This window comes from Columba livia, chromosome 4, assembly GCF_036013475.1.
Source record: "Columba livia isolate bColLiv1 breed racing homer chromosome 4, bColLiv1.pat.W.v2, whole genome shotgun sequence".
In the NCBI taxonomy this organism is placed as follows: Eukaryota; Metazoa; Chordata; class Aves; order Columbiformes; family Columbidae; genus Columba; species Columba livia.
Window position 1 is genome coordinate 54,390,157 of NC_088605.1, and position 16,224 is coordinate 54,406,380.

A 16,224-nucleotide genomic window follows, 5' to 3' on the forward strand; every position below is an offset into this window, starting at 1 on the left:
ACAGTAATGCTGGCTATTTTACTTTGAACTTAACAAGGAGATCTCTGCTTTTATCTTTGCAGGTTAATGACATTGATGTCACTAATATGAGCCATACTGATGCAGTCAGCTTTCTCCGTGCTGCCCCAAAGACTGTCAGATTAGTGCTAGGGCGTGTTTTGGAGTTACCCAAGATGCCAGTGTTGCCTCACTTACTGCCTGACATTACACTAATGTGCCATGAGGAGGAGCTAGGTAACATAGAAGTATACTGCTTTTTGCTCTAATGCAAATTTTTCTCTTCAGTTACAAAGAAATAACTTGATTTTTTGTTTTTTTTCTCCTGCAAAGGTTTGTCGTTGTCAGGAGGTCATGACAGCCTTTACCAAATTGTGTATATTAGTGACATTCTCCCCAGATCAGTTGCTGCCAGAGAGGAGAGTCTCAATGCACTGGATATTATCCATTACATTAATGGAGTAAGCACACAGGGAATGACTCTGAAAGAAGCCAAAAGGATGCTGGAAACATCCCTTCCCAAAGTGGTGCTCAAAGCAACCAGGTATGTTGTGGAAGCAAATGATTCCCTGTACTTTTAATTTTTCTCCCATGATTGTATGAGTATATGGGTAAAACATGATCCTGTTATGACAACTAATTCACCAGAATGGTACTAGGTGGCATGTTATTGAGGACTGATGCCACAAAAAAGGTCTGTATCTTCACAGTTTACTATGCTGCAGTGAAGCAGAAGAATACTTAGTACTTGCTGTGGTTTGTGTTTTTCACAAAGCTCTGTCCGGCTATGAAGTATAAGTGTTCAAAAGTATCATTTTCAAAATACGACACAAGTTATTTAAATGGAATTACTCATTTTTCTTAAAACAACTGCTGAGCGTTCCATAATCATAAAAAGAAGATGAAATGTTGTTTTGTGCTGTCATGGTTCAACCCAAGCTAGCAATACAACCACAATAGCTGCTCACTCACCCCCTTTCCCACCCTCCCCAATAGAGAAGAGAATCAAAAGGGAAGGGAGAAACTTGGATTGAGATCAACACAGTTTAATAAAATAACAAAATACTAATATACTAGTAGTAAATATATGTATAAAATAGAAATAAAAGATACTCAAGGCAATTCCTCACAAACTCTGTCCACACTTAGTAGCCAGTCCCAGCAAGCAGTACCTGGTCCCTGACAGCAAAAAAAAAGAGGAAAAAGGCAGAAAGGCCCAGAGGCCTCTGCAAAATGGCAAAAGCCGGACTAAATGTCCTGCACCAAAGACTCCCCTGGCTGCACCCCAGAGAGAGAGCAGAAGAGGAGAACAAGAAACCAGAAGGCCCCACTCTGGAACATGACGCTAATGGGATTGAATACTCTCACTGAGCAGTCTGGATGTTAGTCAAGCACCACTCCATCCATGCCCCCCTTCCTCAGTGCCTCACACCTGTGGGCAGAGTGCTCAGAGTGTCCTTGGCTCTCAGACCAGAGCAATTAAAAACATGAGCTCTGTGCTGGGGTGTTATCTCTTGTTCTCAAACTAGGTCCAAATAATGAGCATTCTAGCTATGAAAAAGAAAGGTTTCTGACTGCACAAAGAAAATTAACCCATTTTCAGTCAAACCAGCACATGTGTTTAAGTAGTTCTGCTGTCACATATGTGTCCCAACACACTGGTGAATGTCAAAACTCTACAGCACAAATCCTAGCTTTCACTGATCTCTGCTGCTTCTTTTATGGCAATACAGCAGTCTAAAAAACTCTCCAGATTACTCTGTCCTAATATTTGCCTGGGACTGAAACATTTACTTATTTTTTTAGGTCTTCCAGCCATGCCTGCCATTCTTTGTTTTCTCTCTCCCTTTCTTCTTCCTACTCTGTTTTATCCCAGAAGGGGTAGGAGATGCAAAGTCCTGAGGCTGCGAGATTGCATCTTTTTGTCAGAATCTAGAAGGAAACTCCAGCTCTAATTAGTTCTTTGGTGCTCCCTGAAGTAGGAACTAACTTAATTACTGGTGCCTAATCTCTCTCATTGAATATTTCAAGTATTCCAGAACTGTTGTAGTACAAGGCACAATTAGCAGTTCTACTGATCATCAGATATTGATGTAAAATATATACTATTATCGTTATTTATTTTTTTAATAAAAATTTCTGTAAACATTTCTTTTCATAGAGATGGTCATCCGGTACTTCCAAAATCCAGGAGCCCCGATAACTCAAATCCATGGCCAATGAAAGCTAATGGTAAGACTTGATTGCTTACTTGTTCCAAGTGAAATGCACATTTATAAAAATGAATTAAAAAATGAGCCTCCTAGTCCAAAGGCTGCCCTAGAACTCCACATACTGACATCAGCTCCAGCAAGTGTTTGCTCGATCTTTCTTATAAAAGCTACACTTAAAGATTCAACAATGGTCTTTTTATCATAGAATCATTTAGGTTAGAAAAGACCTTTGAGATTGTAGAGTCCAGCTGTAAAGCTGATACTGCGAAGTCCACCACCAAATTAAGCCTGTAAGTGCCACATTTACACATCTTTTGAATACCTCCAGGGATGGTTTTGTGATTCCATTTCTTTTGTGGTTCAGAAATTCTCTATTATCAAGCCTGTCTTTCAAAAAGTTTTTAAAAAAACCTAGTCAATTGATTATTATCATCATCATACTTAATAATATTATTAAAGATGATGATGTTTCCTCTGACCAGGCATAAAAATACCAATTTGGTACGTTTGAAAGGGCTTCAGGTCTGCCATTGTTCTTCTCTTTTTCAAGGTCAAAGGAGCCCAAATTGCTTTTATTGCTCTCCTCCAGTTTGTTTACATCTGGCTGTTTTCCTCTTCAAGTGTGGTGCTTTGGGTCCCAAACACAGCACTGGGTGAGGCTCAGCAGCACCAAGCAGACAGGAAGAATCATGTCCAGGCAGCTTTCCTGTCAATACATCTTGAGTGAGATGAACTTCCTTTTGCTAAAGAGTGCCTTGTTCACTCAAACTCAGGATCCCTTACCACCTACGTTTGCTTCTGTGCAGAACAACTGCTTATGTGGTTACTTACTGTCTTCCGCATTTGTTTCTTCTTTGAAATGTGGCACTTTGCATTTGTCCTGATTCATCATAGTCTTTTTTCTCACATTTCATTTGATGTGTCTAGATAACTTTGAGTATTGATCTTGCCTTATGAAATTATTGCAACTCTCACAGTGTTGCTCACGTACTATACAAGCATCCTACACATTTTGTTTCAAAAAAACTGAGCCAGGATATTCATTAGGAACAAGACATGTAACAGAATCTTGGAAGACCTCACTTAAAATTCCCTTCCTGTAGATGACTTGTCACGCATAGGTTCACAACAAGGTATAACATTAATCTTAGCCTTTATTACTTCATCGACAAGTTTCTTAGCTTGTAAAAGCATAATGTATATGAAAATCCAGAACTTCACTAGTAGGTAGGTATATAGCATCTACTGGTTCCACTTGGTCTCACTTATTTTTCTAGTGATGGGATGTCTAGGATAGGCAGTGTTCTTTGATATCATATCTCTCTTTTCTTTACCAAGAAGGAAAAAGGTGCCTTTGAACAAGGACCCAGATGTCAGATGATGTTTAAAATATTTTTTTTTTTAAGTTGGTGACAGATTATTGTGGGGTTGTATTTTGTACATTTCAAGGGAAAGGGAATCATGCCCTATTTCCCAAAGGTGCAAGTGTTTCTGCTGTATGTTGTTAAGCTACTTATGAATATTTCTCTGTTTTTAGGCTTGGTTACTTATATTAATGCCCTCTGATCCCATTCAGTGTAACATTCAAAAAGCCATTATAAAGTATAGTCCATCAGATGTAAGTTTTACTCATTTTATAACATGATATTGAATACCTTGTTTCCTTCATAATAACAATTGATGCGGGCTAATTTAATTTCTGTGAAAACATTCCTGTGAAGTTGTCATGTTTTCCTTTTTTTGTTAAGGCTGTTCCTGTGGTGATCCCTGTGATAAAACAGAAAAGACAACTCAGGCTTATGGGCCCAAGGTAAATATTCCTCTGTTGTGTGTATTATCATTAACCAGAGAGAAAATCTACTTCACACACATTATTAAAATAAATAAATTAAACAGTCTGTTAATGAAAGTATGCAAATCCACTGTTGTCAGTTGATGAGAATAAGCAGTGATCATGATCTTTTTCTTTGGGACTGTTTGTTTAAAGAAAAATGGTCTTATGAGAAGGATGTGAGGCTGTTACCCAGAAAAACTTGTTTCTTGTCACAGTTCCTGCAGATGCTTGCATGTTCTATTTACCAGATGGTTTTCTTTCTTTTTCCCCTTTGTATGTTTATTTTTTCCTGAGCAATGATGTGTTGTGGGACCAAATGTATTAAAGCCTGCATATGTTTTATAGGGGTTATAATAATGTTAAATACGACTGTGTGTTCTCTTGTAGTGGTTGCTTCTTCATCACCACGTGGGGTTTTTTTCTTAGTTGCTTTAAAATGTTTGTATTTGCTCTTTTTGTGTGAAACTTTTAACACACCTAAAAGCTGCTGAATGACAGTCCTGCCCGCCCCTCACCCTATCTCAGACGAGATATTACATGAATAGGGTTTTTTATTTGTTGCTAAGTAGGGCATCGAACTTTGAGAGTTGCTTGCTGCTTCAGTGGATTGCCGTACTCTTTAAGAGTTAATTTGTACTCTTCTTTGCTTTCTTAGATAAATGGCAGTGGCATCTTAGGACCTTCTCAGGCAAGTAAAGAAAGCGATATCCATCACACAAAAGGACTAATGAATCTCTCAGGATGTGGAGATGCACCTTCCCTTGGCTTTACCAGTCAGATGTCAGATTTTTCTAAACACACTGAAAAATCAGGTAAGAGGAGGTGAGATGGGGGACAGCATTATTGAGTCTTAAGTTCATAAGTTGTATGCTCTGCTTTAGAGGAATTAGTTGGTGTTGGAAGTAAATTTATGGAAATAAGATTCTGTGTCAGAGAGGATTGAGTAGCCTTGATAAAAGCTAGAAATAATGCCGTGGTGTCTTCCCCTTTAGTTTTTTTTACCCCCACAGAACATCCTATATTGATAAAACTTGACAGTTTATACTATTTCTCTTTAGAAACAGAAGTTGCAGATGATGAGTACTACGATGAGGATGATCACAATGAAGTTGTCCAGTATCTGTTGGATGTTGTAGATGAGGAAGCCCAGAACCTCTTAAATCGTACTAATACAACTTCAGAGGCTCAGAGCCTTCTGCATCTCAAGAAGGCCACATCAGAAGATCACCTGTCAGGTACTGTGAGCCATTAAAAAAAAACATATCATTAACAGCAAAATGTTCTTTTGAAACAAGATGCCAGGTAAGCATTGATTTGGCAAGAAGAGTTGACATTGAATTGATGTGTGAACTGAAAGTTTGCCAAGTAGAACACAGACGAATCATTGCTGTTTCCAGTCAGCTTCAGATGCAACTTAATAAGTCAAGTTCTGGTGTGGTAAATCTGGATTTTGCTTTGAGTAATCTGGGAAAATGAACCCTGTTCTGGAATTATGTCTTGGATGGAATTCATGTTGTTTAGGTACATGGCTCTACAGCTGCAGTCAGGTTGAAATGCTGAGGCATTTCAACGTTTCATTGATTGCAGGTTGCACAACTTGGACATGTGTTGAGATCTCTCACAATCAATCTGCCAACCTGCTTTGTGTCTTTTAGAAAGACTGGGTAATTTTCTCCAATACCTGCTTCTATCTGTACACTTTTCTTTTCCTTTATTCCATCTCCTCAGCTGCACCTGTTATTAACTGAAATTTAGCATGGAGTGGGCTATCTATTTCCTTTGTGGTGACACACCATGTATTTATGCTCCAAACGTTCAAGCAAGATGTTTGCTGCTTCTGTACAGGCTCCTTCTGGAACTCAAGATATGCCATCCAAAATTATCATTATTTCAGCTCTTTTGCCGCTCTTCAAGTTCATTGAGTTATTGTCACTGGTCATTACGTTAGAAATCAGGGAACACTGAGGTCCTGACACAGCCAGAACTTCATTGGAGCTCCACTGCTTCAAGTTTCTTCTAGCTAGGATCTGGCCTTTGCAACTGGAGATGCTTTGAATCCGTAAGATATGGCAGCGGGAAACTACTGTAGCAGTCAGATCCAAGTCAGATTTTGTTCGGCACAACAGAATTCTTGTTAATACAGAGAGCAAATAGAATCCTGGCTTAGACCCTACTGCTGGTCTGAACTGCAGAAACACTGCTATCATGAGAATCTGATAACTTACTAGCACTAGCCTGTCCATCCATTATACTGTAGCACAGATATTCTGTTAGGTGTGCAACCAATCTCACATGTAATGACAGCTGTTCTAGTTAAAAAGAAGGAAGCCTAGAGTCTCATTTATCCTGTGTGCTAAGCCCTCTTTTCCAGCACATGGGTAGCAAAGGGACATAAAGATGTTTCTTGGTAATTCTGGCACCTATATTTCCTGTGTAGTGCCATATGGGTATAGCAGGATTCACATCTGCAAGGAGGTGACTCCTGCGCATCCTTCGGTGTATTTATGATGTATGTCCTGATTTTTCCAGTTCCAGTAGAGATGAATGGAAAGCTGACAGAAGATAAGTCTGAAGACACAGATTGTGACGGGTCTTCTTTACCTGAAGATTTTTCAGAGGTGAGATGGCAAGAAGCTGGCAGACGTGTGTCTGCTGGTTTTGTTTTCTTGGACACTTTTACAATTTCTTATTTTCCCTATTGGCATAGAACTTGGGGAAATAACTTTACTTGTATTTTAAGTTAAAATGTCTTTGTCAGTGGTAGCTATAAATGGTGTACAAATATTTATTTTTTAAATAGTGTATGATCGTTCTATCATAAATTAACTAAACAAGAGAACAAAGCATAGAGTTACTGTACTCTTTTTCTCATATAAAGCCCAACAGCTTTTTTTTGCAAAAAGGGCAATAATAAACTATCTTGTTAATGTTATTTCAGGCATTTAGTCTAAAAGGTTTCCTTAACTCCTGCCCAAAGAAGAGAAGCAGTGTGGTGGGTTGACCCTGACTGAATGCCCAATGCCCACCAGAGCTACTCTATCAGTCTCCTCCTCAAGTAGACAGGAGAGATAAAGGCTCGTGGGTTGAGATAAGGACAGGGAGAGATCATTCACTTATTACCATCACGGGCAAAACAGGCTCGACTTGGAGAAATTAGTTTAATTTTTGTTACCAATCAAATCAGAATAGGATAATGATAAATAAACCCAAGTCTTAAAACACCTTCCCACCACCCCTCTCTCCAGGCTTAACTTTACCTCTGATTTCTCTGGGCTCAGCTTTGGCCAGCAGCAGGTCCCTTTTCAAGCCATCTGGCACTGGCTCTATCGGACATGAGGGAAGCTTCTAGCAGCTTCTCACAGAAGCCACCCCATAACCTCCCACTACCAAAACCTTGCCTTGTAAATCAAATACAAGCAGTCACAATGAATGCTGTGTAGACTTAGCTGTCCAAAATGTAAATTTGGGGTTTCTTTTCCCCTCACTTTTTGCTAGGATATGTTCATTAACCTGAATCACTTCTGTATTTGGGTTTACCCCACATTATTGCCTGTGCTGTTTTACATCAGTCCCTAGGTACCCAGGTTTTGTCTCGTATTTCAAATCAGCAGAACTGTGTTTACCCAGCAAATCCTGGCTGCTGCAGCTTTCTGTGCAGTTAGTAGAGCTGAGAGTCAAACTGGGAATCTGGCTCTCTGTCAGTGTGCTCTGGGAGATCCAGAAGTAAAATTCTCTGAGTATGACAGTGAAAACTTACAGGCTGGCCTAATAACTGTAAATGGTTTTAGAGAGTTTTTCTTGAAAGGAGGATCAAAATACCTTCTCTGCTGAGTCTTCATTGTCAGTTGAGGAAGAAGTTTTCACTATCAAACTTGCCTCATAAAACATGTTCAAGTACTAGAAACCAGAGAAGTCAACTGGAGAAAATTTAGCTGGCTCTGCTGCTGCTGTGAGTCAGGAATGATTTTAAGATAGCTTTTTGGCCTTGGTACAGTAGGGCCTCTTTCCAAGTGCTCAGTGTTCTCATCCTCTGTTATTTTGGGTTAATGAGATGTCTAAAAGAGGAAAGTCTTTCATTATGTGCTGCTTTGAACTTAGTCTTCTTCAGAAATAGTCCATGTAGTTGTTAATTGTTTAAAATTTACAGTGGATGAGTGTTATTACCATGTCCTTTAATGTGTTTTGAAATATTTCTTCCACTAGCCAACACATGTAAATGGTTGTGAAGACTGTTGTGAAGTAAAAGCTGTGCCAGAAAGGTAAGATTTCTTCTCTAGCGTTCCTTGAAAGCAAAACTGTGATGTCTGAAACTCTGAAGAAGGATATGTTATGCAGGAGAAAAACAAACACAAACTACCCCCAAACCAAAACAAACTTAGTAGAAAGTCTGTGCAATGTCTTGTTGAATTGTTCCCTGTCTATTCTTGTCATTTAAAAAGGTTATAATTTGCCTGAATACTAGTCAGCTCTATGTGGTTTACCATGCCCTAGTTTTACTTACTCCTTTGATATGTGGTTATAACAAGTAACTGGGATGTGATCACATGGTCCCTAATGATTTAATTTGCATTGTCCTAACAATTTGGTACTTGCACATGAAGAAAACATTCAAACAATGCTGTTTTCACTTGGTATCTTTACAAGCTTCTTTAATGTCACTTCTTCTGGTTTTAGAGCACAGAAACTAAATCATATAGTTCAGCTGGTCCATCTGTTCCCATTTGGGTGTTTGGGGCTTCTTTTTTTAAGGATATACCTGGCCAAGTTACTGGCTGCCCCTTTGAGCCGTCTTGAATCTTGGAAATTCCCAGGATTGTTTTCCTGTGCTAAATAATTTTAGTCCTAAGTCTAAGTGAAGTTTCAAAGTGTATATATTACTTTTTATGTTTTGATTAAGTTTCTGGGAAGTTTTGGGTTGAGACTTGACACAGGCAGTGACATTATGACCTAATAAAATACTTAATACGTTTATCTCCATCTCTAACAAAGCTAGAAAACCTGCAATTGAAAACAGATATTCTAGTGTATAGGCAGTGAATTATGTGAGTGGTACAAATCTGCTCTTGGATGTTATTTGACTGCTTAGCCTTTGAAAAGTGAATGTGGTGGCAGTTTTTACTAGATTCACATCTTTCCAGCTCTTTTTCCACTGTCACCTTTTTCAAATCCCTGCTGGAGATTTTAAAAAGGAAAAAAATTGGAATGTTTTGAGAATACTGGTATGTATCCAGTCCAGAAATACTTGTAGCTATAAATTACTTTCTGGCAGTTTTTTATTGGATTGCTAATATGATTGTTACCTCTGGTGTTCTTTCTTTCTTTCTTCCATACCTTGTCTCCTCTAGATCTCCTGCTCAACCTCCCTTGAGCCAAGCAGATGAAGATGAAATCACGTGGGGAAGTGATGAACTGCCGATTGAATCAATCAGCCAGGAACGTGTAAACAAAGGTAAAACTTCAACAAATTATCAGTGGAAAACTGAAGATGAAGATCACAATAAAGTAGACAAAATGTTAGAAGTGAATTTTTAAATGTCCTTGATATGTTTGGAGTGTGTGGTGTTATGTGTAATGGGAAATCTAACAGCTCAGCAGCCCACTGGAGAGGATGTTTATAGCTTCTTGTGATAAATGTGTGAGAGTTAATAGGAACAAGTATTGGCAATGTTGGGCTTCTAGTTATAGAGTTGAAACCAGCTGAGGTGTTTTCTTTCATAGTGTCTATCTGACAAAAGCTGTAACAATAGAGATGGTTTGTGTGGTTTTGACTGTGGTCAGATCAATATATCATGTGCTTCACAGAGTGGCTACTCCATGCTCAAATTAGGCCGTATTTTTTTCTTTACCATGACTCTTTCACTACTCCATTTGATGTGTTTGGCAGAATCTAGTCTGTAGTTTTTGAGATAGCGTTAGAATTGTCAGCTCCTGAAATCCATACATAGCAGCCTTTTCTCTGTGTTCATTAAAAGAAGAAAAGGTTGATCCATGTAAACCATTTGATTAAGTCAGGAGATATAGAACACTTTTCATTGTGGTACCAGACAAACTCCATTAATTTTGTTGTGCTTCAGAAGAACACTGAAGGCCTGATAGAAAGCAAACTTTATTGAGGAAAAAAAATATGTATTTTAACACATTTTAGGATTACTGCTTGAAAGACATGTTGAATGTAAGTGCTAAAAATGAAGTCACAGAATGTGATATTTAAGTGGAGAGTTCTGAATTCATGCCTATGTGCATTCATCAATTTTGTAGGTTATTATGTGAAGAACTTACATTTAAAATGTATTTGAAGTTTGTTTCAGTGTATTTATTGGAAGCTTAGGAAAATACTACCTTTAGTTCTTGGGTTCATCAAAGCTGATGTATTTATTGGTATTTACATCAATCAGTCTTGTTCTGCTAGATTTCCCTTTAGTGACAAATGAAGAGATCTCTGCACTCTCTGCTGTGAATGTACTCCCTGGAGGCAAGTACTCAGGGGCCAAATTAAAGTCAGTGATCAGGATGTTGCGGGGATTGCTGGAACAGGGAGTCCCTTCTAAGGAGATTGAAGTGAGTAACTATTTGTCCTTTGAAGTCTTTTTTTTCTAGTATTGAAACAGTTAGAATGGCTGGTTTGCACTGCCTTAAATACCACAGCTCTTTAATTTGCAGCTCTGAAGGGATGAAAAGGGTTCTTTTACCAAAGACTTCTCTCCCTTCCTTCCACTGGCTGCTGAGAGATGAGTTTGAACTTGAACTGAGAGTTCAATTCACAAGTGTGTTTACATCATTCTTGCTTGTGGTAAATTACCAAGTGAATATGACATTAACAGGCACAGACAATGTAAATAAAGGCTGTGAAATCTAGCTGCAGAACGTGAAAACAACTTTTCCAAGGTCTGAAGTTAAGCGTGTTACACAATCTCTTTTTTTGGGATAATTTAGTAAAATATTTACTGGATAATAAGGTTTTTTGTTTTGTTTCAAGGTGGTGTATTTTCTTAGCTATGTGGAATTAGATTCCTTCCCGTGACTGAATTACTTAGGATTTTTTTTTTTATTATTATGTTTGTGTCTGTTAAAGACTTGATACATGACCGCTCTTAACACTTGCTGCCATTCATTGCTTTCTAATGCACATGTAATCGCTGCTTTACAGAACCTTCAGGAGTTAAAACCTTTGGATCAGTGTTTGATTGGACAAGCAAAGGAGAACAGGAAAAAGAACAGATATAAAAACATACTTCCTTGTAAGTCCTAACTAACCTGATTTGTCACCAACTGTATGGTCAGATAAATTGGATCAGAACTGAGATGATTTGATTCCACACCCAGGTTCTGCTACTGAGTATGGAAAAAAAAAAGATCTACCACTTGTTTCCTACACATTTCAAGTGAGCATTTGTAAAGCAGTTTAAGATCAGTGAACAAAAGACTATTATAGTCTGTAGGGATGGCTATTCACAGATTCTCCAGTTGTTTCAGCAGATCTTGTGTCTTAATTGAGATATATGTTTGGAACAAGGGTTTTTTGTTTTTACCCGTGTAAAATTGGAAAAGCAGACGTGTACTATGATCTGTAGATTTTTCTGCAACAAAATTCTGTTTGTTAGCTGGGAGATGTGTGAAGGAGAAGTGAGAACTGACAAGGGTTAGTTTTGAATGAGAAATAATCAGCCTCTGTTTCAGAGGAACTGCAGTTCAAATTGTACATCCTTCCCTTCTGCTGGTTTAGGTTTCTCCCCTAGCCATCTTTTTTTTATTCAAAGAGAGATACTGATTAGTATCCTGAAGCAAGTATTATGATTAATTTTTTTTTTTAGTAAGATCTGGAGTCATCTTTGGCAAATCAGTACTGTGTGATTGTCTGAGGCTCAGCATTTCTGTTGTGTGAAGGTCTAATTATGTGCACACATAACACTGAGATATTTTTGTTGTGTGGGGATTGCAGATGATACCACTCGAGTACCTCTTGGGACCGAAGGCGGGTACATCAACGCCAGCTTCATTCGCATGCCAGTGGGGAATGAAGAGTTTGTTTACATTGCATGCCAAGGACCTCTCCCTACTACTGTAGCAGATTTCTGGCAAATGGTTTGGGAGCAAAACTGTACTGTGATTGCCATGATGACTCAGGAGGTTGAAGGAGAAAAGATAAAATGCCAACGTTACTGGCCAGATGTACTCAATAAAGCCACCATGATAAATGACAGACTACGGCTTGCTCTTATAAGACTCCAGCAGCTGAAAGGCTTTATCATTAGAGTGCTGGAGCTAGAAGAGATTCAGGTAAGTAAACTGAATTCTGCATGCTGAGATGTTTTTTCTGAGTATTGGCATTTTTATCCTCGTACTTCTGGATTGCCTGCTTTCAATCTCAATGTCTGCATTGAGAAGTAACCTGGGGCTTCTCTTCTTTGTCTAGTGATCATTACTAGGCAACTCTTCCTCATTGCAGCTTGTGATACTCTGTGGCCTTTACAGGAGAAGGCAGTTGGGCCAGGAAATTATTTCATTATGCTCATGAGACTCTAAATTTTGGCTCCTTAGGTGCCTTTGGCCACAGAAATAGGGATATGCAATTCACTAATAATTCAGTCTGGCTGGTTCATTCGTTTGTGTGATCAGCTCAGTCTGCACAGTGAACCTTTTACAATTTCATTACTTGCTGGTTATTTTTAGTTTAGCTCATTGTTTCTCTTGTTTTATTGAATTACAGAATACCTTCCTTGGGCAAATCTCTCTCTTCTGAGACTGTTTCCTTTGACAACTTACCTGTTGTGTTTTCCTTCTTCCCACGAGTCACATTTTGTTGCTTTTAAACCTCAGACAGGTGAAGTACGGCACATTTCCCATCTGAACTTCATCGCCTGGCCTGACCACGACACCCCTTCTCAACCAGATGACCTGCTTACTTTTATCTCCTACATGCGGCGCGTCCATAAGTCGGGACCTATCGTAACTCACTGCAGTGCAGGCATTGGACGGTCGGGAACCCTGATTTGTATAGATGTTGTTCTCGGGTTGATCAGCAGAGACCTCGATGTGAGTACCGCAAGAGGATGGGTTAAGCTGTGCTTTTGACTTGCAGGAAAAATATTCCACTGGAACTATTCATTTGCTTAAAGAGCATGCCATGCTTTTGAGGGTAGCATTCTGGCCATGTCTTAATGTAACATAAGTCAAGGTGTAAAACAGCAGTTTGTCGGGGGGAAGAGCTCTGACATCTACTGATCATCTGCTTCAGTGTCCTGTTTGTTGAGACCTCAGCAATCCAACATTGTTAGGTGCTACTTGAGATGTTCCTAGGGTATGTTGCAAGGACATCTCCTGTCGTAGCAGAATTCTGACGTATGGTTTGGAAACAGTAGTGTGTTGCCATGATGATTCGGGTAGTTGAAAGCAAAGTTAAAATGCCTGCCTTACCTGTCTGGATGTACTCGATGGATTTATCGTGTTAAATGGCTTTAGGGCTGAGAATTTTGGCACTTGGTCAGTCAGAGATCCATGAGCTGTTGGAGGGCAGCTATAAGACAACCAGAATAAAAAAACTGAATCAAAAACTCAGTGTACAAACATCTCAGCCCAAGACAGGGCTATGTAAATTAACCTTTCCAGCATGACCAGGGCTATCTTTCCTAGGGTGATCCACAGGAGGGTGCTAGCTTGCTTATATTTATGTCCTTCAGTGGCCTGGTGTAGAAATCTTTTTGTCAATTTGTAGAGAAGGTGAGCTATGTCATGCTTAGCTCAGCAGGGTTTCTAAGCACCCACTAAATGTCTAGAACTTTATAGACCTGAGGAAATAAAAAACACTTGGTTAGGTTGCACCAAGGGGCTCTATTTTCTGCACACTCAGCTCCTAGTAAGAGTAAGCAAGAGAGCCACATCCATATTGCCCAGAAACATGCTGGTGATATACTGAACATGCATGGGCTATAGTGAATTGTAATTTATTGCACCACCAAGTGGTTAATCTACTTAGTTGCTTCCCTTGGTTTGCTGCTAGGGATGTTCCCTTTATATGCTTGTGTGTGTCTTTTTTCAAATGTGTAACTTTCTGTTTGTTTTGGTAGTTTGACATCTCAGATCTGGTGCGCACGATGCGTCTGCAGCGACATGGGATGGTTCAGACAGAGGTGAGTCTGGCTTCTCCAGGTATGTGCGAAAGGAAAGACACTGGAATTCTAACTCTGATAGGGCAGGAGACTTTCTGTAATGCACACAATGATTAAATCAGATGCATACCAGTGAGAAACAGAATGTATTTATATAAATAAATTTATAAATACATGCAGTTTCAAACATGCTGTGCTGTTTCAATCTGTGCTTTTTAGCAAAAAAAAAAAAAAAAAAAAAAAAAAAAAAAGAAAAAAAAAAGTTGGGCGTTTCCTTCTTGAAAAGCATGTGCTATAGGGGAAATCTGCTGAACTTCTTAAGCTACAAATTGCATTGCAACTGAAGCAAAGGCCTCACTGTAGCTGCTATGAATCACTGATACTACCACAGATGTCTTGAAATCTCCTTTGGGGAGATGTTCAGCCAGAAGTTAAATGAATGTGTTAGGAGCAATCTAGGTCTAGAGCTAATTAACTTCACTTTAGAGATGGACATCACAAGGTCTTGTTAAAATATGCACTTTGAGTAGGAAGGAAATGTCAAATCACAGCATTTAAAAAAAGAAAAAACTAAAACTCTCAGTCCCACCTTGCACCCCAAATCATGTATTAGCCCTCACACCTGTACCACTGAGATAAAGATAAGCTGCACTGTCATCTGAGTTACACGTTAGTTGGCATTGATGCAAGAGCTTGAAATTCACTTGCTGTCTTCACTTCTGCTTTTGTAAAGTAATTTTCTGTTTGAGGTGGGTTTGATGTGAAAGGGGGATGAATGTCACTTATAAGCATATACATTTAGTGTCAGGACAGTGCCTGGATTTGTCTTAGCATGTGGTGGCCTATTTCTTCACTGTGTGTTTTTTGTTTTGATTGAAAGAAATAATAAAAATAGTACTGAAATGTAATACTGTAGAAATAGTATTGAAATCAAGTGCAGTGCACCTGTGAAGTGCGGGTGAGAGTGACTTGTGTAGGTGGTGCAAACATTTTTCGCATGTTCTGTGATTTCCTTTCCCTTGCAGGATCAGTATGTTTTCTGCTATGAAGTTGTCCTTTATGTCCTGAACCATCTCCAACATGAAGAACAACAGAGGGGCAAATAAAATACTGAAGGAAAAGTTCTTCTAAAATAAGGAAGCAAGGAAATCTAGAGGCTATCATGTGTTTTCTTTCTTCTGTCAATAATTTTCCAGTCCCTTTCTCCAGTTACTATCAAATGTCTCTTCTATAGAGTCTCTCCGTCATTCCAACCAAGGTATATAGATATAAGGAAAAGGGATAGCTCATACAATACCACTAATGTCTTCAGCCCCATGGACACATATGTGAGATGTTTGTATAACAGTAAATAATATTTAATAAAGCTGCATTTTTTTGCAGCTTCCTTAATATGTGATGAAGTACCGAAATAAAAATATTTTAATTAAAAAAAAAAATACAAGACAAAAAGTGATCTTATAATACCTCCTGCAGTTCTGCAACTGTTTTGGGGTATTTGTTTCTTATGAGGTGGGGGAGTGGGAGGGATGAAGCAGTATTTTTATCCTGGCAAACTTTATTACAAAGACATTTTACTAGTCTATTTTAAAAGCTTGTTTATGGCACATAATTTTTGCCCTTTTAGTACAGTTACAGTTATTTTATAGAGGGTGTCTCGAAATCAGCATTTAAGCTTTAACATATGCCTGTTAGCATAAGGATAGTAGTGAATGTTTACTGTAAGTATCACAGTTAATAATGTTTACTTCATAGAGTTTCGTGTATATATTTATATACTTTTACAAAAAAAGCTGAATTATCAGGTGTCTAACCTTGTAACTGATTAGGCATCTACAGTCTGTAAATAAAAAATACACTTAAAGTACACTGTTCAGATGTTCTGAGTATTTTTATGTCATTGTGACTGATTTTTCTTGGCCTTATATGTCATCCTTCACTGTGGTTTGCTGCCCTTCTTAAGAAATTTGCAGCAAAAGGGCTGTGTGCATTTTAAATTTTCAGTGTCCTCCTCTTCTTCAGTGTCCATTTGAGAAAAGCTGCACAACTGTGGGTTCCTTTCTGGAGAGTTTCC

At 38.7% G+C, this 16,224-nt stretch overlaps 1 protein-coding gene across 4 annotated transcripts in view; it reads left to right on the forward strand.

Moving 5' to 3' along the window:
- The window catches only part of PTPN13 (protein tyrosine phosphatase non-receptor type 13), a 120,801-nt gene extending 104,782 nt beyond the window's left edge, over window positions 1-16,019 (forward strand). For all 4 annotated transcript variants that reach the window (XM_065061800.1, XM_065061801.1, XM_065061802.1 and 1 more), the window contains 15 exons: window positions 63-234; window positions 331-541; window positions 2,159-2,229; window positions 3,959-4,020; window positions 4,700-4,856; window positions 5,103-5,279; window positions 6,574-6,662; window positions 8,248-8,303; window positions 9,390-9,493; window positions 10,454-10,602; window positions 11,192-11,282; window positions 11,984-12,321; window positions 12,862-13,077; window positions 14,109-14,171; window positions 15,176-16,019. In XM_065061800.1, coding sequence (XP_064917872.1) covers window positions 63-234; window positions 331-541; window positions 2,159-2,229; window positions 3,959-4,020; window positions 4,700-4,856; window positions 5,103-5,279; window positions 6,574-6,662; window positions 8,248-8,303; window positions 9,390-9,493; window positions 10,454-10,602; window positions 11,192-11,282; window positions 11,984-12,321; window positions 12,862-13,077; window positions 14,109-14,171; window positions 15,176-15,256 — 2,037 coding nt within the window. In that variant the 3' untranslated portion in view covers window positions 15,257-16,019. The remainder of the gene's footprint in view (window positions 1-62; window positions 235-330; window positions 542-2,158; window positions 2,230-3,958; window positions 4,021-4,699; window positions 4,857-5,102; window positions 5,280-6,573; window positions 6,663-8,247; window positions 8,304-9,389; window positions 9,494-10,453; window positions 10,603-11,191; window positions 11,283-11,983; window positions 12,322-12,861; window positions 13,078-14,108; window positions 14,172-15,175) is intronic.
- The last annotated feature ends 205 nt before the right edge of the window (window positions 16,020-16,224 follow it).